Source organism: Aotus nancymaae, unplaced genomic scaffold (assembly GCF_030222135.1).
Source record: "Aotus nancymaae isolate 86718 unplaced genomic scaffold, 86718_ANA_hifiasm-v0.15.2.pri h1tg000108l, whole genome shotgun sequence".
NCBI classification, from domain to species: Eukaryota; Metazoa; Chordata; class Mammalia; order Primates; family Aotidae; genus Aotus; species Aotus nancymaae.
In genome coordinates, this window is record NW_026988523.1 from 15,368,974 (window position 1) to 15,393,194 (window position 24,221).

Genomic DNA, 24,221 nt, shown 5'->3' on the forward strand with positions numbered 1-24,221 from the left:
GACCCAGTCCCGCTCACTCTGCACCAAGAACTGCCATGCTGAGGCGCCAGCCAAACTGCCGCACTGGCCACAGGAGTTGCGCTGGCGACCTGTGGGGCTCCTCCGCTGGGAATCTCCTGGTCCGTGAGCAACAAAAATTCATCTGAAAGTGTGGCGTCCTCTCGTTCTCTGCGCTTTCACTGGGAGATACAATCCCAAGCTGCTAGTGGTCAGCCACCTTGGATCTCTCTCTGTTGCTATAGTTGAGTGCATATGTGTGTGTTAGCATTAGGGAAGAAAAATAAATATGTAGGATGCTATCAGTTGTTTAATAAAATCAGGCTTAAGAGAAAGGAGCTAGGACTCTCACTTCTTAAAGACAGACTGGCTTCTGGGCATCCATCTACCCCATGAAGTCAGAAATACCACTGAGGCTCATTTCCACTTTCCCCTTCCTTGAAGGCAGACTAAAGTTTTATTCTCCTTCCTTAGAGGCCTTCATTTTGGGATTCAATGGGAATGTGAAGTTTGTTGTCAGGGTAGAACACACATGCTTTTTCATTCATGGGATGCTGGGATGTGCTAGAAGTTGGACTGAAAATATGGTACCTGCCATGTCCCAAAGTGACTATGTTTGAGTGTCCTGTGGGCCGCACATTTGAGAACCTAAAGCAGTGATGTTGCTTTCTGGTTGTTGCCTTGCAGTAGAAATTATGGCAATAGATGAAATCAGCAAGACTTTCAGGGCTGGACTCAGCTAAAGCACAGGCTTAGAGTTAGCCTGACCTGGCTTTACATTTTGGTTCATTCACTTACTAGTTCCTTATTAGTAACACTTGCTATTCACTTCTTTGTTGTTAAATGGAGGCAATAGTACTTCAACCTTATAGAGTGTTTGAAAGGATGAACAATGATTGTAAAGTGCCTTAAAATGCCTGGAACCCCATTTCTTTAAAAAATCCAACGCCAACAGTACAGTGTAGTAAACTCATATGCCCAGAGATCATTACGAAAGACCAAGGCTCCCCTTCAAGATAGGATTGCCTGGTGTGAGATAAAGTGGCATGTGGCTCCAATGATCTGGATCTTAGTTCACAGCAGGAGGTAGGACTGGAGAAGGATTGAGAAAGAGGTAAGAAAGAGACTAGAAGCGTAGCCACCAATATGCATGTGAAGGGCTTTATGTGCCAGTCTGTGCCTGCAGGCAAAGAAGAGCTGTGAATGATTCATAAACAGGAATGAGTGTGACTGGATTCAAGTTTTAGAAAGGTCACCCACTCAAGGGCTTAGAGAATGAAGTGGAGCTCGGGGAGCTAGACAAATGATGACTGCAGTAATTCAAATGAGAGATGATGAAGGCTTTCATCATGGTAATGAAAGCAAAAAGGAAAAAGATTACAGGGACATTTAGAAGGTGAAATCTAAAGAATCTGGTGATCTAATTTAGGGATATGCATACAGGAAAGCTGTGAAAAATAAGGAAGAGTCCAAGATGGATCCAAGGCTTTAGGTTTGTACTTGGTTAGACAGTGATACTGTTAAAGGATGAAGACTATAGAAGGATCAGCCCGGACACAGTGACTCATGCCTGTAATCCCAGCACTTTGGGAGGCCGAAGTGGGTGGATCATTTGAGCCCAGGAGTTTGAGACCAGCCTGGGCAACATGGAGAAGCCCCGTCTCTAAGAGGCTGAGGCAGGAGGATCACTGGAGCCTGTGAAGGGGAGGCTGCAGTGAGCTGCAATTGCACCATTGCACTCCAGCCTGGGTGACAGAGCGAGACCCTATCTCAAAAAAAAATTTAAATAAATAAATACACAATAAAAATAATAAAAGAAGGATTGGATTTGGGAACAAGGTTGGACAGTGGGTAGAGAGGAAGGAGTGAGTTCCTGTGGGGACCTGTTGAATTTGTGATGCATATAGAGATGCCCAGCAGTTCCAGTGAACAGCTGGAACTATGATTTTGAAGTTTAGAAGAGAAATTTGAGATATAAATTTGGAGGCTCATAGGTAGAAAGCAAAGGCTTGACCACAGGTGAGATTGCCTAGGATATGGAGGTAAAAGAAACCTCAGCACTTAAAAAAGAGATAGAGAAACAAGGGAGCAGAATCAGGAGGAATGAGCACTAATCAAGGAAGAAGAGGGTTTTATTAGTCAAAGGAAGGCTGTCAGCAACATAGCAGAAATAACTGGTATTCAGATATCCAAATGTGTATATGCAAAGAATGAGGACTAACATGACACTCCTGGATTCAGCTGTAATGTGAGTTTTGAAGCAGTTGTTTTTCTAGAATGGTGAAGTCAGAATCTACAATTATTATAGATCACTAATTTGGTTTTCCCCATGCCCTGATGCTAGAATAAAGATGCTGTGGATAGAGGAAGGATCCCTGGAAATATTTATGCTCCCTCATAGATTCTGTTATTTAAATCATTGAAGTGGTATAGCATCATACATGAAAGTGCAGGCTCTGGAGTAAGACTGCCGGGATTCAAATCCCAGCCCTGTCATGTACCACTGTGGGACATATATATTGTGGGACTTGGGCAAACTACTTCATCTGTTACTTAGCTTCTACATCTCTAGAATAAGGATAATAAATTGAAATGACCATTACACAAAAAGCACTTTGCACCTTGCCTGGTAAGCACCCAATACATGTTAATAGATTATTGTTATTGTTACAGCTAACTGCCCTGTCAGTACTGAATTTGGTATATTGCCTTCTGTGTTTTAAGTGGTAACATTTTTGAAGGGTCTTCTTTTTACTCTCCTTTCATCCGACCAGGAAAGGTGCTGAGGAGCCTTTCTGCTCAGGCAGAAATGAGCCCCGAGTTTTACCCAATGAAAGAAGGAACCCAAAGCAGGTTGCAGTTTCAAGATTGGATCTCGTATTATTCCTTCTCCTTGCCTTTTTCATCCACCAGACCTCATCACATACAGACTCAGCAAATCCATTGCTTTCTAAAATGTACTTAAATATAAGATGACCCCACAAAGATGATCTCTCATTTCCCAATGGGAAGAACTTCCCCCACATCCAAAGAAAGGATTTGGGCAACTTGATTATGAAAACATTTAGCAATATAGATGTAGTAGCCAAATGTCTGTTTATATTTAATTTCGTAAACTAATTACACAGATATATTGAAAGTCACATAATTGATGAAACAATATACTTAGAAGTGTTGATTTGTTCACTCACATTTCATGATGTCATTATATTCAAATTATATTCAATTATATTCATCTCACCAGATGACTTGAGATATAGTACTGTTTGAATCTGTTTTTGATGTGGTCACTGGAAAGTACATCATTTATCCTTCAGTGTATATTGTGATCTTCACAGCACAATCACTCTAAAAGGCTTATATGCAACAACTTTCAGCACTCACAATTATGAAGACATGCACCATTATGAGAATTGTTTAGATAGCTGGTCCCCTTTCTTACTGATAAGTCTCCAATACATTGATTGAGACCATTTCAGCTTAATGTATCTTCTTCAAACAATAATAAAGTAATTGAGGAAGTACCCTATAATATGCAAGATTTTGAAAGGCTTAAGTATGACCTTTTTTTTTTCCTGAGGGATAATTTTGGAAAAATTAAACCTCTAGCTTATATTCAAGCATGTACAGTAAACAGAGATATAGAACTGGGTTGGAGGTGGGCTGGAAATTCCCATGTGGGCTTAAATTCTGGTGTTCTAAACTGGGGCAGCCACTGGTTCAGCCCCTCTGGCCCAAGAAGCTGAGAAAGACTGTTGATTTGTCATTACCGTTTATGGGAAAGTCAGGGCATAAAGTTAAGATGTTGAGGAAATCCTGGGAATATTTTTCCCATTGAAGTTCTTAATGGCTCAAACTTAATGACTTTTTTTTTTTTTTTGGTTCTGGAGAAATTTGTAAGTGCAAGATTTGAATCATCTATTAGAGATCAGTGTAGAGGGCTAGGTACAGTAACTCATGCCTTTAATCCCAGTACTTTGGGAGGCTGAGGTGGGTGGATCACCTGAGGTCAGGAGTTTAAGACCAGACACCTGGCTAACATGGTGAAACCCCATTGGTGCTAAAAAATGTAAAAATTAGCTGGGCGTGGTGACGTGTGCCTATAATCCTAGCTACTCAGTGACCCAAGATCATGCCACTGCATTCCAGCCTGGGCGACAGAGTGAGACTCCATACCAAAAAAAAAAAAAAAAAAAAAAAAAAAAAAAAAAAAAGATCAATGTAGAAATAGAGGAGCTTCATAAATTCTGAAATACTCTCATTTAGTCACAAATTAAACCTAGTAGGTGACTGAATCATTACTGCATTACTGGGCTGTGTTCTAATATAATCCCCAGATAGGTGATGTAATATTTGAACCATGTCCAAAGCCAAAGGCTAAGTCTTTTCTGTCTGTGGGTGACTGTATGTCTGCGTATGTAACTCCCCAAGAAGCATGTGCTTCTGTATGTCACAACTGTGGAAGCAGGAGAGAATGGTTCTTCCTCCAACACTGATCTATGTAAGAACTTGAGTCTTGCCCTTCTTTTGTATCAGGTGAGGGGTGGAGATCAACTGGCCAAAGGTACACGGATCCTGGACTTCCTCAGGGCTTATATTCACAGAATTCTAACTGTGTCTTTTTATTTATTGTGGGGAAATGTATCCGCATTAGAAAAGAATCAAATTGCAGCCAAATCATTTCCCACAACTAACTTAAAACTCAGACAAATCATGCAAATGCTCAGCTGCATTGATGTGGGGCATTTCTTACAAAGTATTTTATGTTTCACTGCTTTTTTCTATTATTACGGTATCATAGAACTAAAATAAGAGTGGGCCTCAGGGGTTCTCTACAAGAGCCTCTCATTTTATGCATGAGAAAAATGACACCCAGTGAGGTAAATTAACTGCCCACATTCTTGCTGTTGGTCATAGCAGAGCTGGGCTCCAGCACGTGTCATCCTTTTTTGGATAGGAAAATCGAGGCACAGAAGAGTTGCTGCCTTGACCAAGGCCAGGTTTCAGCTGCTAGTTTAATGTTCTTTTTCTGAGATAATTCCTTGGCATATTTCTCATTTCTCTTTTTTTTTTTTGAGATGGAGTCTTGCTCTGTGGCCCAGGCTGGAGTGTAGTGGCACGATCTCAGCTCACTGCAACCTCCGCCTCCCAGATTTAAGCAATTCTCCTGCCTCAGCCTCCCGAGTAGCTAGGATTACAGGCATGTGCTACCACACCCGACTAATTTTTGTAATTTTAGGAGAGATGGGGTTTCACCATATTGTCCAGGCTGGTCTCAAACTCCTGACCTCAGGTGATCTGCCCACCTTGAACTCCCAAAGTGCTGGGATCACAGGTGTGAGCCACTGCGCCTGGCCTGAATTTTCATTTAAGCTAATTTTCAAGCTTGATGGAACCTTTATCTATTGTTGAAATACCACCTGTGTTTCAAATGGAGACATCTATCTCCTGTCTTTTCAGAAGTCTCCATTTGTGTATGTAAATCAATATATTGGTCTTTCCTTTAAAAATATCAGAGAACAACAGCACAGCTCTAGTTCATGGGGCGTTAACAAAAGAAAAGATTTCAAATTATCAAGTTTCTTCTTCCCTTTGTTCCACTCTGCTGTCAGCTTGGAATTGGCACCAAGTGGCTCCGTTTTTAAAAATAGGGTGGTTGATATACTGCGATAAGACTTTCTGTCTTGTCAATCATTGTTCTTAAATGACTGTTGACATTTTTATCTATATATTACTTAGTTGTGTCCAGAGATTATTTCTCTCTCCCTGCTACAGATCATTTAAGTTTTGGAGTCTCTCAGGAAGAGGTCAGTTTCATGGCCAGAATGTTGACCATGTTAAGTTTTATAACATACTTACTGCTGTTTCAAGTCTCTGCCTATTTTGCTTTTGGTAAAAGGATAGTTTTCGGTAGGGGATTCCTAGTGTTTAAAAATAATTTTTTATCCCAAATAGCCTGACCTACTTTGGGAAGGCAGTGAATCCAACAGTAATTTGAAGCTGCTGCTCTTGCCTCCTCCAGACAATTGTAGCATGGTAGGAGAGGATCTTCACATTCTGAGATCTGCAGGGAGCAGGGGAGAGGCCACAGTGCACCTGCTGTAGGAAGTGGTAGTGGAGAAATAGCGTATTGTTCTATTGAGATGCAAGATACTCCCTGATGGAGTCTTCATGGCCCAATCTCTTCTCAAAATGCTTGTTACTTCTCTTTATGGATGTATAAAGGTAGTTTGGTTCATAAGAACTCATTTAATTCATTCTTCTGACTTTAGGCAATACAATGTTTTTGTTTTTGTGATGGAGTCTTCCTCTGTCACTCAAGCTGGAGTGCAGTGGTGCAATCTTGGCTCACTGCAACCTCTGCCTCCTGGGTTCAAGCAATTCTCCCAACTCAGCCTCCTGAGTAGCTGGGATTACAGGCGCGTACCACTACGCCCAGCTAATTTTTGTATTTTTTAGTAGGTGTGGAGTTTTGCCATGTTGGCCAGCCTGCTCTCCAACTCCTGACCTCATGTGATCTGCCCACCTTGGCCTCCCAAAGTGCTGGGATTACAGATGTGAGCCACCATACCCAGCCAGCAATACAGTTTTAATTCATACTTTTCAGATAGATTTTTCTTTTCAGAAGAAAATCTGTAAGGAAAATGCTATAAATGCACTGCATACATACTTTCCCAACATTGCAAATGCACGTGAATTACCCTTGTTCTTTTGTGAAGAAAGAGAACTATATAATGGTATGTAGTCAGCCTACACACATACCTAAGTGCTTGTATGTTTGTGAAGGGATGTAATGATAGCAAAATATCTGTGCCTAATCTCCTTGCACAAAAAAGTATTGTTCACAAAAGCAATAAGGATTTAAAAAGGAACATTTATTGGGTTTTTTTTTTAAGGAACCAATGAAACATAAATTTAAATAACTGAAAAATCATGGTTAATATATACTCCAATTATTTTCAAAAGGCATTTTAGTACAAATTAGAATGTCCTTTTTAACTTCTCCTTATTCAGACACATCATACATGATTTCCTTCCTTTTGGTCCTCTTTGCTTCAAGTGTTTACCTCTAGCTTTCCTGGAGTCTCTGATTCCCTTTATTTTAACTGCTTCTTAGGGGGGCATGTGATATCTATTTCTAGGCCGTGCAAGAAATGTCCAAAGAACACTATGCTCTTTGAATAACAGTTGAATGTTCTTTCTATGCTGGAATGCTTTTCTTTGTAGGTTACTTCACAGAAATGTGGAATCCTCTATTTCTGTGGTCAGAAGAGTGTGGAGTTCCATGCAGGTAGTTGCTCTCATATAGAATCTTACCACAATCACTTCCTGAGTCTATGCTGCAGCTGACAACAGCTGTCTTGTAGTAGAGCCTTTGACTTTGACAGCATCAACTAAATCCCTAGTGTCCTAACTTTGCCTTCCCTTTCACCTTGGAGCTTACTCAGACTGAACCCTCAGCTTTCACCTCTACCCTCCACTCCTTTGCTAGTCAGACAAAACATGGTGTTCACTGGGACTTTCTTCCCCTCTTCTCATTGTCTACCTGGACACTGGCATCCCAGTACAGTGTCAGGGGAAGGCATCTCCAGGTGTGAACTCCTGATGGAGTCCTCACTAGGCTGAGTCATCTGTGGTCCACATGGGTACATTCCCAAGTCTAGGTTGTAATATAATGTACTATGGACTCTCAGTGAAACAGGTATCTCCTCTGAAGCCATAATCATTCAAAAGGAAATGGTAGTGATCTGAGTTTCATTGACTGTTGATGACTTTGGACTATTTAGAGTTGAAAAGACTGACCCACACTTTATGATTCAAAATTGCCTGTGTGATTAAAGAACTGAGCTCTGCTGTTCCTCTCATCCCAGCACTTCCTGCTGCAGCCTTACTCACATTGCTTAGACATTCAAATGTCAACTGGTGCCGTACCCTTTATTTAAATGAAACAAAGTTGTCTGGCTGTGGTGGCTTAAAATGTGGTTATGAAAAATTTGAGAAGGCAGACTGAATTCAGTTAAAAACCTTACTGAGAGAAGTACCATTTCAGTTTTCTTATTCTAATTAGGAAATATATTGTGACATTCTTTAAAAAGATAAAACTGGAAGCAGATGTTCACACATTAAACAATAAAGTTCAAGGCCAGTTTAAGTGATGAAGTATTCAGATTTTATTTAAAAATATCTGCTTAAGCTGAGAAACATATTAAAACTTGGAAAGAAAAATTTCATGTGGGAGGTTTTAAAACTAGAAAAATCCTTATAAGCATTTTTATCGTCACGTGTAAATATAATAAAAATATTCATCTTTTAATCTTGAATATCTCAGATTTGAAGACACTGATTTTTGCAAGGAGGATCATAGCTTCTGATGCCTTTGATATCAAACTGATAGATGATAGGCGTATCTTGCTATAGGTTGCATAGATAATATGCAATCTGAATATTTGTCAAAATTATTTATTTTTGATAAAAATGATTTTTTTTGGGGGGGATGGAGTTTCGCTCTTGTTGCCCAGGCTGGGGAGTAACGGCTCGATCTTGGCTCACTGCAACCTCCACTTCCTGGATTCAAGTGATTCTCCTGCCTCAGTCTCCCAAATAGCTGGTATTATAGGCGTGTGGCACTATGCCCAGCTAATTTTGTATTTTTAGTAGAGATGGAGTTTCACCATGTTGGTCAGGCTGGTCTCAAACTCCTGACCTCAAGTAATCCACCCACTTCGGCCTCCCAAAGTGGTGGGATTACAGGCATGAGCCACCACGCCTGGCTGATAAAAATTTTAAAAATACATTAGGATAGATTTCTATTTAAAGAACACTCTCAGTAATTGCTTGCATACTGAGAACAACCTTTGCCAGATTTTTAAAAGTGGGTATACACAACTGAAATTTTATTCACCATCTTCAGTATAGCTTTTTACATTTGGACTTCCCATTGAAAGGCCTCATTATAGGTGACTTTATGGAGGCTCAAGTTGCTATCTTTGAGCATAAAGGAGTTGTCAGTTTACATGAGAGCAGTCTTTCGACTCAGAAGAAGGGAGTGGTATTCAATGAGGTATATTAAGATTCAGTTTTTAGTGTAACTTCTTTGAAAAAAATGAAATGGGGGACTAGTTGAGATTGTTGCTGACTCGTCTCTGTCCCCAACTTGTCTCTGCCCACCATGATGATTTTCTTTTACAAAGCAAGAATTTTAAGAAACAGAGGAAATGAAGACATAAAATGAAGTATATATGAATGAATGGAAGAGAGATGAAGATGTCCCAGTGGTGAGCGTTACATGAAATTAGGCTGGAAAAATAGATAGGATAAGACCATGATAGTCCTTGTAGGCAATACTGAGGATTTCTGGTGCTTAATTAACTTCAAAGGAAAGGAAAGAAATGAGAGAATATTAAGCAGAGAAGTAGTGATATAATTTGTATTTTGGAAAGATTTTCTGACTGCTGAGTCTGAAGACAAGCAAAAGAAGTTGCAGGGACTTCAGTTAGAAAGTGATGGCAGGCGAGAGATGATTGAGGTTTGGTCTAGATATGGCCGTAGTGGAGATGGGCTTGAATGGATTTGAGACATTTAGTGGCTTACATCAAAAAAATTCGGTGTTAAATAGGCAGGTGAGAAAGATGGAGCACCTGTAAGGATAGCTTCCAGCTTTCTGACTTGAAGGCATGACAATCACAAGTTTGGTTTTAAACAGGTTTTGTGTAACGAACTTTTGAGATAACCAGTTGGAATGTAAAGTGAGCTGGGTGCAGTGGCTCATGCCTGTAATCCCAGCACTTTGGGAGTATGAGGCGAGCAGATCACTTGAGGTCAGGAGTTCGAGACCAGCCTGGCCAAAAAGGCAAAACCCTGTCTCTAGTAAAAATACAATAATTAGCCAGGTGTGGTGGTGCATACCTATGATCCCTGCTACTTGGGAGGTTGAGGCAGGAGAATTACTTGAATCTGGGAGGCAGAGGTTGCAGTTAACCAAGATTGTGCCACTGTACTCCAGCCTGGGCAATAGAGTGAGACTTTGTCTCTTAAAGTAAAAAAATAAAAGGAAATGTAAAAGTAATAAGTAAATAAATAAAGTGGATGGCCAACCATGAGGACCTGAAGTTGAGGATGAAGTCTGGGCCAAGGAAGTATCTTGGGATGTCAACACCTATGATGGTTATTGAAGCCCTTGCCATGGATAAGATCACCCAAGGAGAGAGGCTCAGACTGAGTTGTGGAGGTTAAGAACCAAGCCCCGAGGAGCACTGACATTTAGAGTGGGGGTAAGGAGAGGAGCCACAAAGACTTGAATAGGGAAGATCAGAAGGCAGGCAGACACCTGGCAGTATGACGTCATCATATCCAAGGGAAGAGAGTTGTACAAAGGAAGGAGGGAAAAAGATCCGATGTCTCAGAAAGGAAATGAGGGACACAAAATGCAGGAAAGGAAACACAGGGCACATCCCTTTTCTCCAAATAAGGAAGAGACTTGAGCATTATCCTTGTTGGGTTTTTGTTTTGTTTTTTGAGATGATGTCTTGCTCTATCACTAGGCTGGAGTGCAGTGGCACAATTTCGGCTCATGGCAATCTCTGCCTCCTGAGTTTAAGCGATTCCCCTGCCTCAGCTTCTCAAGTAGGTGGGACTACAGGCATACACCACCACGCCCGGGTAATTTTTTTTGTATTTTAGTAGAGACGAGGTTTCACCATGTTGGCCAGGATTGTCTCGATCTCCTGACCTCGTGATCCTCCTGCCTTGGTGTCCCAAAGTGCCCAAAGTGCTGGGATTACAGGCATGAGCCACTGCGCCCGGTGGAGCATCATCTTTAAATGGTTTATAGTTGGACTCATTCACAGATTACAGGTAACATTATATAAACTTGCTGCTGTTTCACTGAATCAGTTTTAGTGCACTAAGCAGCCGAAATGGTAGCAAAAGCAACAAAGCACTACGTAATAGCAACCAGCACACACTGTCAGGTTTAAACACGATGCTCAAATTCCTAGCTCCTGACATCTTCCCACAGAGCCGCCAAGCACACTACCTATCAAGGCTGCCTGAGTACTGCAAACTGATCTCATGCTCTGAGGCCTGCCTCATCCCCTTGCCCTCCTCCCACACAGCCCTGGGCTGGCTGCCCTTTGAGATGGCAGGCGGAAAGCGTTGCAGCTCTGGGCTCATAGACCACAGAAAGGCGGGCAGTCCTGGGGTGGAAATAGTTCATCTGGTACGAGCAGCAACCTGAAAGTCCCAGACTCTTAATCTCATTGAAAATCTCATGTTCCTCTCACAATTCTTTCTGTTCCTACCTCATCATGGATAGTTTTTGGTTGGAACATTAGATTTTTTACACTGAATGTCATATATGTAGACAATGGAAACTTTGTGTATTGTATTGGGGAAATTTGAAAGTAGGCTTCTGGACTTCAGGGAGATTTCTGTATGTTCAGGTTCTTGTTTGGCTTTTCTTAAGAGTCAGAGTTGATATTCCTTCCTTCTTTCTTTCCTTTCCTCTTCTCTTCCTCCCTCCCTCCTCCTTCCCTCCCTTCCTCCCTCCCTCCCTCCCTCCCTCCCTTCCTCCCTCCCTCCCTTCCTTCCTCCTTCCCTCCCTTCCTTCCCTCCCTCCCTTCCTTCCTCCTTCCCTCCCTTCCTTCCCTCCCTCATTCCCTTCCTCCCTTCCTTTCTCCCTCCTTCTATCCATCATGCTGTCCATCTTTCCATCCATACATACATCCATCCATCCATCCATCCAAGCACTGCATTATGTACCGTGGGGATATGAGGTGAGAAATGCTGTAGAGGAAATAAGTCGTAGATATAAACAGTGATGACACAGGATAGAATGAGGCAAATGCTGAGAGAGGTGAAGATGAAGTGCTCTGGTCATTCACAGGAGAGAGAATCTGTCAGAGGGTATCCTCAGGGAAGTACACAGTCTGATTTATGCATCTAAAAAGAAGACAGGCTGTTACCTGGAAATGGATTTAGGGAGGGTGGAAGCAGGGAGTGCTCCTGATGAAGGAAACAGCAAGCCTAAAAGCCAGAGGTGGGAAAGGGTTAATGCAGCCTAGATCTGTGTGTTGGAGCCCAGTGAACTCTTGATGAGGTGAAGTTGGTAAAGTTGACAGGGGCCACATCTACAGAGTTTTGAAAGGAGTCTGGATTTTTAATTTTGTCATTTCCGTTAAAGCACTAAGAAGCATGATGACTTCACAGATTTATAAAGATAGCGATTAGCTCACCTTAGTGAAAAGCAGACATGTTTTTCAGTTTAGAACAATAGAAACAGGGCCGGGCACGGTGGCTCACACCTGTAATCCCAGCACTTTGGGACGCCAAGGCGGGCGAATCACCTGAGGTCAGGAGTTCGAGACTGGCCTGGCCAACATGGCAAAACTCTGTCTGTACTAAAAATACAAAACTCAGCCAGGTGTGGTGGGCACCTGTAATTCCAGCTACTTGGGAGGCTGAGGCAGGAGAATTGCTTGAATCTGGGAGGCGGAGGTTGCAGTGAGCCAAGATGCGCCACTGCACTCCAGCCTGGGCGACAGATCAAGACTCCATCTGGCAAAAAAAAAAGAACACTAGAAAGAGGACCTGCTTATATAGAAACAATCATATGTATGCCAAATGATTGAAATTTCTCGTAATTGTTTGCCTCAAAAGGGCACTATTTCTTATGGGATATTTAAAATGAGATCCCGATGAACTGTTACTACTGATGGTGATTATTCCAAGGCCTTGTCCTGAGTACAACCTGAGGAAATATTTTCTGTTTCCTTTTATTCTCCTAAGGCCACAGCTGGGAAACCGCCTTTGCCCCTGTGCTTCCTGTCCTAACCTGTTGGAGCTGCGTGTTTTAGTGAGGGGTGGGAGTGTTGTGAAGCGAGCCGCAGGGATTCTGCCAGCCTCACTCTATTGTTTAAGGAGGGGCTCCAGCTGCTTTGATCTGTGTCTCTGTTGAGCGTGGGTGGTAGTGGGCGGCCCAACCTGCGTCTGGCTGCCTGGTGGTCTTTCCTAAGAAGCACCTTGAGGGTCAGCGACTGTGTGCTATTATAGTTATTATTATAATAAATGCTTCAGTGCCAGAGAAGCAGCATATAGCAGTCAGATGCAATTACCATCCACGCTTTACCAGACTTAAAGAAATCTGTGAAAATCTGACTCAATCTGACTCCGTTTCAGATGGGTTTATGTAGGGCTTCAGGTAAACTTGCAGAGTCTCATTTCTTTGGCTGTGGAGAGAACCCTGGCTGGCAGAGTCAAGGATTGTGGGGGAGTTGGAGTGAGAGGGCAGAGAGGAGAGGATGAAACCTTGAAGAGGTGTCCCTGGCTTTGTACAAATGAATAGTCAAAGGCATGAAGGACGGGACCTAGAACCAGAGTTCAGCGAAAGATGGAGAAAAACCTGCTTGTTTTGTTTATTGACCCTGGAATGGCCTCAGGTCTGTTCAGGGTTCGGTCTGATTTTTTTTTTCCCAATGATCCGCAATGATATCTTAATGCCAGGTCCTGAACCCATACCTGGGTCCAACACGTACATTCTTGCATGAGTTCTAGAATGCACCGAGCTCTTTCCCACCTGGGGCTTTTAGGCTTGCTCTTTCCTTTGTGAGGGGCACTCCCTGCTTCCACCCTCCCTAAATCCATTTCTCTATAACAGCCAGTCGTCTTTTTAGATGTGTCAATCAGATCATGCACTGATTCCTGTTCAAGTAGGAAAACATGGATAATATGGTACATGCTTGACGCAGGCAAACTTTTTTTTTTTTTTTTCAGACAGATTCTCACTCTGTCGCCCAGGCTGGAGTGCAATGGCAAGATCTTGGCCCACTGCAACCTCTGCCTCTCAGTTTCAAGCAATTCTCCTGCCTCAGCCTCCCAAGTAGCTAGGATTACAGGCATGCACCACCACACCTGGCTAACTTTTGTATTTTTAGTAGAGATGGGATTTCGCCATGTTGGCCAGGCTGATCTTGAACTCCTGACCTCAGGTGTTTCACCCACCTTGGCCTTCCAGAGTGCTGGGATTACAGGCATGAGCCATTGCGCCTGGCTGCAAATAGATATTAAATAAGTATTTAATATCTTTGGCAAAATAAAACATTAGCAACACCCTTGGCTGGCCTGGTCAACATGGTGAAACCCCATCTCTACTAAAAATACTAAAATTAGCTGGATATGGTGGCACATGCCTGTAGTCCCAGCTACTCGGGAGGCTGAGGCATGAGAATCGCTTGAACCCAGGAGTTGCAGTGAGCCGAGATCACACCACTGTACTCCAACCTGGTTGACAAAATGAGACTCTGTCTCAAAAAAACACACACACCCATACACACACACAAAATTAACAACTTCCTTCTTTGCAATTTTACTGGCTCATAAAGTCTGAGTGTTGAAGCACCCAGTATAGCCTCCCTGTTAGATGTGAAGTGATGGTTATTAAATTAATAAAATAAATATACATCTCATTGACCAAGGATAAAAGAAAAAAGTGGGAAAGGGGGCTTAAATCAGCAAAACATAATCTGATGAGGCACTTTGGAAAGAAAGATGATTTATCAGGAAAGGGTAAAAGAAAATCTGCAATGAAGTGATAGGTATATAGTTTGATATATTTGTTATGCAAATAATTTATAAGAAAAACACTGTGCCCAATAGATAAATGGGCAAAGATCATGAACCGGACAAGTATGAAAATAGAAATAAAACAGCAGGCCGGGCGCGGTGACTCACGCCTATAATCCCAGCACTTTGGGAGGCCGAGGCGGGTGGATCACGCGGTCAAGAGATCGAGACCATCCTGGTCAACAAAGTGAAACCCCGTCTCTACTAAAAATACAAACATTAGCTGGGCGTGGTGGCGCGTGCCTGTAATCCCAGCTACTCGGGAGGCTGAGGCAGGAGAATTGCCTGAACCCAGGAGGCGGAGGTTACGATGAGCCGAGATCACGCCATTGCACTCCAGCCTGGGTAACAAGAGCGAAACTCCATCTCAAAAAAAAAAAAAAAAAGAAAAAAGAAATAAAACAGCAAACAGGCATATGACCCTTTCCACCCTCCTGCCCACCCGTCTTACTACCTCCCAACTTCCCATTCCTTTCCACTGCTTCATATGTTTCTCCTTAACAAATACCACTATCCTAATATTCTCTCTCGATATTACTTATTTATCTTGTTTATGTTCTTTACCCCCAAATTGCATGTAAACTCCATGCGGGCTGGGACGTCTGTTGGTTTTGTTTGCTGCTGTATGTATCCCATTGCCTAGAACTCAGGGAAGGTCCAAGACGCCCATCTATGGGTTTAAGTTCAACAGAACATTCATTTGTTTGTTAAAAAAACACTAGCCAGGTGCAGTGGCTCACGCCTGTAGTCCCAGCACTTTGGGAGGCTGACGCAGGCGGATAGCAAGGTCAAGAGATGGAGACCATCCTGGCAACATAGTGAAACCTGTCTCTACTTAAAATACAAATATTATCCTAGCATGGTGGTGGGCGCCTGTAATCCCAGCTACTCAGGAGGCTGAGGCAGGAGAAATCCCATGAACCTGGAAGGCGGAGGTTGCAGTGAGCCGAGATTGCGCCACTAAACTCCAGCCTGGCAACAGAGTGAGACTCGGTCTCAAGAACAAACAAACAAAAATAACCACTAAATGCCTACCATGGGCCAGGCACTGTGTGATATAATAGGGCTTCATTTTTCGTTTTCAAAAGCATGAGATGTGTTTTCCATCTGTTAGAACTGCAGAGTTGAGTGCAGAGATTTGCCTGTGGACATAGCTTTGTTTCAAAAGGAATTTTTTTTTTTAAATTTTGGCCAAAATTTAAAAAATGAGTAAATTTCAATCACAAAGCCAGATTTCTGTCTTCTTTTAAAAGAAGAGTTGATGCTGACTACAGCAGGCATCAATTGCATGTGGCTACAACTGGCAGGGGGTGGGTGAAGTGCTGCTTCTTACGCCCTTTGGATAGAATCCCCACCACTCCCTGTTGCCTTACTCTAGGCCTGGCAGTGCCCTTTGGCAACCAGTGTGCCCATGGTAGTAGTTGGGCAGGTATTGGTCACAGACTAAAAAAGACCACGTACAAGCTACATTACACCATTTTATTAAGCCCAGTTTCAGGAATATTCTAGAATTTTAAATATTAAAGTCTCCCCCCTCTCCCAGTAGCAAGAGTAAATAATACATGGCTTTAGGGAAGTTAGTCTCAATTTGGGAGATGATTTGAGAGAGACCATGTTTCAAACACATCAATGATGAAAAGCATCATTCCATGCAAAAGGAGTCTGGAACAAGCTCTCCCATCATTCTCTTGGTGGAAGCATTTCAAAGACTCAGTATTGAGTTAAGTGCAGTGCAGCTGGGCTTTTAATCTCAGTGCAGCTTGACTTCAAAGTCCTGCAGGCAAGGCTGTAGAGTGTCTTCACGGAGTTCTCAAGCAATGTAGATACCCAGGCCAATACATTCCCCAGACATGAGGTGCATACATCCCCTCACTCTAGATGGCACAGCCCTTGGCTTTAAGGGATACCCATTTGAAAGAGAAAGGGGTATGTATGCAGTAGGCTTGGAACCTGTTGGGCAGGTTCTGGAATGGAGATGTTGGCTAAGGACCTCCTGTCCCTGGAACTATAATGCAACTCCATTGAAGGCTGTGCATTTAAAGGACAATGGGGCAGGCCTGGCAGCTCATGCCTATAATCCCAGCACTTTGGGAGGCTAAGGTGGGAGGATTGCTTGAGGCCAGGAGTTCAAGACCAGCCTGGGCAATACCATGAGAACCTGTCTCTACAAAACAGTAACATATTGAGTTGTGTGTTGTGGCACGTATCTGTGGCCCCAGCTACCCGGGAGGCTGAAGTGAGAGGATGGCTTAAGCTCACGAGGCTGAGGCTGCAGTGAGCTGTGATCACACCACTGCACTCCACTCTGGGTGACAGAGTGAGACTCAATATCAAAAATAAAACAAAAGAAAACCAGCCAGGTACGGTGGTACACACCTGTAATTCCCAGCACTTTGAGAGGCTGAGGTAGGCGGATTTCTTGAATCTAGGAGTTTAAGACCAGACTGGGCAACGTGGTGAAACCCTGTTTCTACAAAAACAAAAACCAAACAAACAGAAAAAAAAAAAAAAAAATTAGTTCAGCGTGGTGACACATGCCTGGAGTCCCAGCTACTTGGGAGGCTGAGGTTGGAGGATCGCTTGAGCCCAGGAGGTCGAGGCTACAGTGAGCTGAGATTGTGCCACTGCACTCCAGCCTGGGCAAGAGAGTGAGATCCTGTCTCAAAAAAATCAAAATTAAAATGAAATGAAAGAAGGACACCCATTGTTTTCAAAGTAGAGCTTTAGATGAGAAGAGACAGATGAGGAGGGACATGATATAAAAAGATTATAACAAGTTTATCTATTTTGAAAAGATTGCTCTGAATAAATATATTATGATCCAGCCTTATGAAGTTAACTTGTACCACCAAAAAGTATGTTCTTGCTTTTTTCTTTTTTGAGACAGAATTTCGCTCTTGTTGCCCGGGTTGGAGTGCAATGACACAATCTTGGCTCACTGTGACCTCCACCTTCCAGGTTCAAGTGATTCTCCTGCCTCGGCCTCCCAAGTAGCTGGGATTACAGACACCTGCCACCACGCCCAGCTAATTGTTGTATGTTTAGTAGAGCTGGGGTTTCACCATGTTGGCCTGGCTGGTCTGAAATTCCTGACCTCAGGTGATCCACCCTCCTCCGTCTCCCAAAGTGCTGGGATTACAGGCATGAACCACTATGCCCAGTCCATGTTCTAAATAAGAAAGACACAATGAGAAATCTGTGGTTATTTTGAGATTGCTTCCAAAAGGCGTCTAGGTCAGGGAGGGCATTGGGGTGTTGGGTTAGCCAGATGAAGAACCTCACAGGACCGCTGAACAGTGAATTTAGCTCTAGTACGTGCATAGTCATGTACTTGGTACAAATTTCACAGCACATGACAGCTGTGTGGCACATCTGTTGGAGATCCAAAAAATCAGTTTCACAAGAATTGGTTGGGAAAGCTTCAGCTTGGCACTAATTCTGAGAAAAGCCCTGGGACTTTGAATTGTGTGCAAATGTAATATGCTGTAAGTTTATTGAAATGTTAGTCTTTGTCCATGGGATAAAAATATCTAGTCCTGTTATAAGCCAAGCTGTTCAAATCACACTTAAAGTACTGATCATTGAAGAAGGACATTGGAAATTAGAATTTGTTCCTAGGATGGCAGACAAGAAGAATCTAGAAATTATGACACAGGAAGTGGTTGAGAGACTTGGAGATGACAGATCTCTAGTTTAACTTGAACAGTAAAAGACTAAGGAGGGAGATGTCATAGTTCTCTTGAGATTTGCAAAGGCCTGATGATGCAGGACGCTTCAGATATAAAACAACATCCGAAGTTTTTGTCTATAGGATAAATCAAAGAATGAAAAGAGAGTAGGGGTGTGTGTGTGTGTGTGCACCCGTGTGTGTGGTCTGTGTCTGTGTGTGTTGTGTGTGCATGAGTGTTGTATGTATGTGTGTGTTGTGTGTGTATATTGTTTTTCAGGGAAGAGCAAAAACATGAAAATTACAGGGAGAGAGGTAGATTTAAAACACCATAAAAATGTTTCTGTTTGCAACAACCAAGCTGAATGACCGTCTATTAGGGATTTATGAAAAGAATGTCTACATGCAATTGTAAACTCAATTCTTGAGAAGGAACATAAAATGGAAAGATGAGGGCTTTGGAGTCAGAAACATCTGGGAGCAAATTATATCTTTGCCCTTAGCTGTGTGACCTTAGAGAAGATATGTAGCCTCTCTGAGTATTCATTTCTCCACCTATTAAATGGGGATAATTAAACCCATGTTAAAATGTTGTTGTGAGACTTAAGTGAGCTGATTAATGTAAAGCCCTAGAAACAGAGTACTCTTTGGATAGATACTAGCTGACTTTTCTAGTTTAAATGCCATCCAAATTAGAAAGAAAGAAATTATTGTAAGGCAGTCACTTAGCAGGTCCATTAAATGTACACGGTCATGGCTGGGTGCAGTGACTCATGCCTGTAATCCCAGCACTTTGGGAGGCCGGGGCAGGCGGATCACCTGAGGTCAGGAGTTTGAGACCAGCCTTACCAACATTGGTGAAACCCCATCTCTACTAAAAATATAAAAATTAGCTGGGGGTGGTGGCATGTACCTGTAATCCCCTCAGAAGACTGAGGCAGGAGAATCACTTGAACCAGGGAGGTTGCAATGAGCTGAAATTGCCCCACTGCATTCCATCCTGGGTGACAGAGCGAGACTCCATCTCAAAAAAAATAATAATAATAAGGATGTGGTCCCCTTGTGTCATCAGTGCCTGACACAGAGCCTGCACAGGGAGCCACTCAGCAGGTCTGTTGACTTTATTGTCAGCACTATGGGTAAGTCATGACCCTAGAAACAGGTTCTCTATGTGGCAGCATGGCCAACAGACACAGCCTGTGTAGGGAAGAGAGGAGAGGTAGGTTTTGGCATCAGACAGAGGTTCAAATCTCAGTTCTCTACTGGGTCCAGTTACCTCACCTTTCCGAGCTTCATGTTTCTCTTCTGTGGCAGTACCTTCTGAGACAGTACCTTCTGAGGCCTGCATGAAATCACATATGCAAAGGCACTTGATATTCTTTTCTCAGAGGGATCTTCTTTACAATCCAGGGAGGCAGATAATGCAGTCTATATAGAAGAAAAAACAAGATTCAGAAAATGGATGTGCCCAAGGAAATAGCAGAATTGGCATTTGATTCTTTCCTTTTAACCTGAAGGCCCATCATCTTGATGGAAACATTTTTTGGTGTCTCAGCGTGCTGGGTACTCTGCTGGGTGTTTCCGTGTATCGCCTCCTTTGCCGTTTGGGTCCCCATGGAGATGTTAGTCAGTCTGTGAGTCTCTTTGGAACATCTGCAGGATGGGCTTCCTAGACACTTGAGAAAGGTCATTCTTCATGGGCCACCCGGCTTTGGGAGGAGACACCTTCCCAGATAGTCACGTCCGCGCCTCGTCTTGATGGGTGCCGAGGCATGAGTGTTGTGTATCTTGAGCAGCGACACCGTGGGCTGGTAGACAGCTGTGCTGAGTCCACAGCTACCCATCCTCAGGTCTCCTTGAGCCCACAGACTTGCTCTATGGGATTGCAGTGTTTTTAAATAAACTCCTTGCAACATTTAAATCAGAAATATCTGCATAAAAATGTAATTTCACATTTTGGGTTTCTCTTGAGGAACAGGACAGTCTGGCAACGCTGAGCCCACGTTCTCCCAGGCAGCAGCCCACCAGCACTGCATAGTGGCTGCTTCCTTTAAGTGGAGCAGGTGTCCTCGGGGTCTCTGCACTGCCCATTGCACTCCCTTACCTTCCTCCATCAAGTAGTTTAGATGACCATATAGTACTCATGCATAATTTCTGTCAATATGAACAAAAACACCTGCTAGGACTGTTCCCGAGGTGTTTTTTTCTGACCATCTCTTTTGTACGCTTCCTTCCAAGTCTGTGATTGCAATGGGAAGTCCAGGCAGTGTATCTTCGATCAGGAACTTCACAGACAAACTGGCCATGGATTCCGCTGCCTCAACTGCAATGACAACACTGATGGCATTCACTGCGAGAGGTGCAAGGACGGCTTTTACCGGCACAGAGAAAGAGACCGCTGTTTGCCCTGCAATTGTAACTCCAAAGGTAGCTGAAAAGTGGGGAAAGAGGGAGAGGGAGATGGAGTGGGGGGGAGACGAGGGAAGAAAGGAGGGAGGAAAAGAAGAAGGAAGGGAACGAGGGAGGAAAAAAGAAAACAGGGGAAGCAAGCAGGCCGAGAGGGAGATGTTCACCTTCAGGAGCCACCGAAACCTAACAGACACAGGTCTTTCTAGCAGTTTCAACCTGAAAGGAAACATGTTTCTCTTAAGTAGGGGTTGGTGGAACCAATGGGACCTTTAGGGCATGTTCTCTTGAATCCTAGTACCAAGAGTCACATTATTAACTTTTCCAGGCAGATGACAAAGGAAGCTTGCACTCTTCCAGGGATCATTCTTCATGTTCATAACTATCTGTTTGACCAACCTCTTGAAAAATAAGGAATTAGATCTGTTTCTAGTGCTGTGCTAGGTGCTAGCAATATGAAGTCATACTAATAAAGGAGACAGACAAGTAAATGGGAAAATTAAAGTCTTTCATTAGGTTGCTAACAAGAGAAAACAAAATAACAAATAGGAAGCACCTAATAGGGTGGCTGGTTCATAGGAGAGCTAGTTTTTTTTTTTTTTAAAGTATCCCACCCAGTGCTATATTCATAGAACAGATACACACACTCTGCTATATTCATTATGACAGATAGTAAAGACAAGTTAGCAAATATAAAGGAGGAGAGAGGTGATTCTGTAAGTAAGATTTTTTTAATGGCTTATTTGTCTATTATCTTTCTTAGCATTATGTAGTTTTCTAGAAAGTGTTTAATAGCATCTATGATATATATTGATCCACTTAAAGCATATAGCCTTATTGCATGGCAATGACTTAGTGTAATAGGTCTGTAGAACCAATTCATAGCTGCAGCTTGAAAGAATCTAAAAATGGGCAGATTCTGGTGCAGCCATGAGTTGCTGGTAGAGTGGGTTGGGAGTCTTACAGAAAACTGGGTGACCCTGTGGCGAGATCGACCTATATCCCACCAGCCACCCCCCAGATTCACCTAAGTTGCTGTTATGATATGGTTTGACTCCGATTTGCTTAGCTTTGTAGTGTAGAATTTGCATCCAGAATCATTTAGACTTCGCAGTCCTCCCTATGAATCAAAGAACTTCATAAAAAAATTAAAAAGCAAATTGTTCCATTTTAATGGGCATTTAAGCTCTTTGGAGAGCTCCTATTGCCTTAGGTCATGTAGCTTCTTTGTGAGTCACCAGAGTTGGGTCATCCCAGTGAAATGATCAGTGAGAATGAAACTAGAAATGTAATTGGCTCAGCTGGAAAGCCTGGCCTGAAGACAAGGTTATTAGTCTCAGGGTAGACCAGGAATATGCTGCCTAGCACAGAGAGATGGTAAAGAAGGATTTACCATGTCATCTCTTCTGCTTCAGCGTGTAGTCTACTGCTTGCCCAGTGATAGAGAAACTGGCTCCTTCTTTTTATTTGGGGAATAGATATCCCAGACTCAGTGGGAACAGCTTGGCAGGAAGTGGTGAAGCTCAATATTGATTTATGTCTTACATGCATGTGGCATGTGCTGGCCCTGCGCCAGGCACTTTTCTAGGTGCTTTTAATCCAGTAATTAATTAATCTTCACAGATAACCTTATGAAGAGGAGGTTATGTTTTGTTTTGTTTTTTCCATTTCACAAATGATGTAGCAGAGACTTAGGGAGGGAGGGGAAGAAACTTGTCCAAGGTTATAGAGCTAAGGGGCAGAGTAAGAGTTCAGGACTGGTTTGTTGACATCGACAGTCATAATGTAGAGTACAGTGGTGGGTTATGGGGCCAGGCAGCCTGGGTGCAAATCTGGACACAACCACCGCCACTAGGTCACTCTGGGCAGGTTCCTTAACCTCTTGCTGCTCCAGCATCCTCATCTGTTAGAGAGGGATCGTGATATTCACATCACGGGATCCTGCGGAGACAAAATGGTGTGTGACAAGCACATGGCAGGCAACTCAGTAAATTGTTAATTAATGTAGTTGTTTTTCTTATGAAGACAGGGGGGAAACTGAGACCTAGGAAAGTTACTGAATGGCCTAAAGTCTTCCAGCAACTGATTGCAAGAACTACAGTTGTAAGCCAGATCTTCCAACCAAGAATAGTTCTCTTCCCTCCATATAAAAGAAAAAAAATCAGAGTGGCCTTTTTCTATGCCCAAAAGGAGCCTATGTGTACACAAAAAGCTCAATGGATATTATTTCCTAAGATCTGACTCTGCTTTATAATTTTCCCAAACGTTTTCATAGATGATGTCCTTTTCAGTCCTCATAACAGTCTGACAACCTGTGTTAACACATCCCATGTCCCCTGTTAAAGAGATGAAGAAACCAAACTTTCAGGGTCTAAACTGCCGAGGCTGAAAGACACGCTGGTGGCAGAGACTGTTCCCAGCATGTGCTGTCCCCAGCTACTCCCAGCTGCACATGTCACTAGACCACTGGCACAAGTTGAATTCCCTGTGTGATTTCTCAGTCTCCCAATTGGCCAAAGGATATTTTTTACTCTCAGATAGTAACCTGACAGGGGAGTTTGTTGTATATTTAATTTCAAATGCAAGAGAACATGTCTTACCAAAAAAATGCTATCATTATATGTATGTCAAATGAAGCCAATGGCATTAATAAACCCCAGAGCAGTCACCAATTTTGGACTTCACATTGATTTCCCATAAATGTAGCAACGAGGCTTATTTTTAGATGATAACTTTGTGGGCTCAGTAACAGGGCTGACTTAGCTTCAGCTCTTCCAACCACATATTTAAGCCCTGATAACCTTTTGCACGTACTTTGAAATTCACTGTGTGTGAAAGTTTCTTCCTCCCATGACAGCTAAAGTTTTTAGGTCTATGTGATATTGGACTTTCTTAAGTTTGTTACTTTTTTACATATCTATGATGCTGACGGTATATTCAAACTCTAACATTTGAGTTATTATTTAAGACGTTTTTTAAATGCAAGTGTATATCTTTTTAAAAGAATTCTCAAAAGGATATAAACTATCTTGGTTTATATTTTCTTATTTATTTGTTTTGTTTTTATTGGGTTTGTTGTTGTTTTGAGACAGGGTCTCACTCTGTGGCCAAGGCTGGAATGCAGTGGCTCCATCATGGCTTACTGCAGCCTCAAACTCCTGGGCTCCTGCTGTCCTCCTGCCTCAGCCTCCTGAGTAGCTGGGACTACTGACGTGTTCCACCATGACTGACTAATTTTTTACTTTTTTGTAGAGACAGGGTCTGTGTTGCCCAGGTTAGTCTCAAATTCCTGGGCTCAAGCAATCCTCCTGCCTCAGCCTCCCCTAACTGCTGGGATTACAAGCATTGGTCACTATGCTCGGCCCTAAATTTTAAATATTAATCATTTTTTAATACCTTCCTGAGTCTTTAAATGCATGTGGACTGTATCTACATAAACCATGAATGTGCTTACTGAGACACAAATTTGAAACAGGAAGTTATTCCTCATCTATTCTTTAAACCCAATTGTTCATCCCTAAGTACAGTTCAT

General features: G+C 42.7%; 1 protein-coding gene across 1 annotated transcript in view; it reads left to right on the forward strand.

Moving 5' to 3' along the window:
* Positions 1 to 24,221, forward strand: part of LAMC2 (laminin subunit gamma 2) — a 61,381-nt gene that overhangs the window by 3,722 nt on the left and 33,438 nt on the right. Inside the window, exon 2 of the mRNA XM_064370483.1 lies at positions 20,522 to 20,710. Coding sequence (XP_064226553.1) covers positions 20,522 to 20,710 — 189 coding nt within the window. The remainder of the gene's footprint in view (positions 1 to 20,521; positions 20,711 to 24,221) is intronic.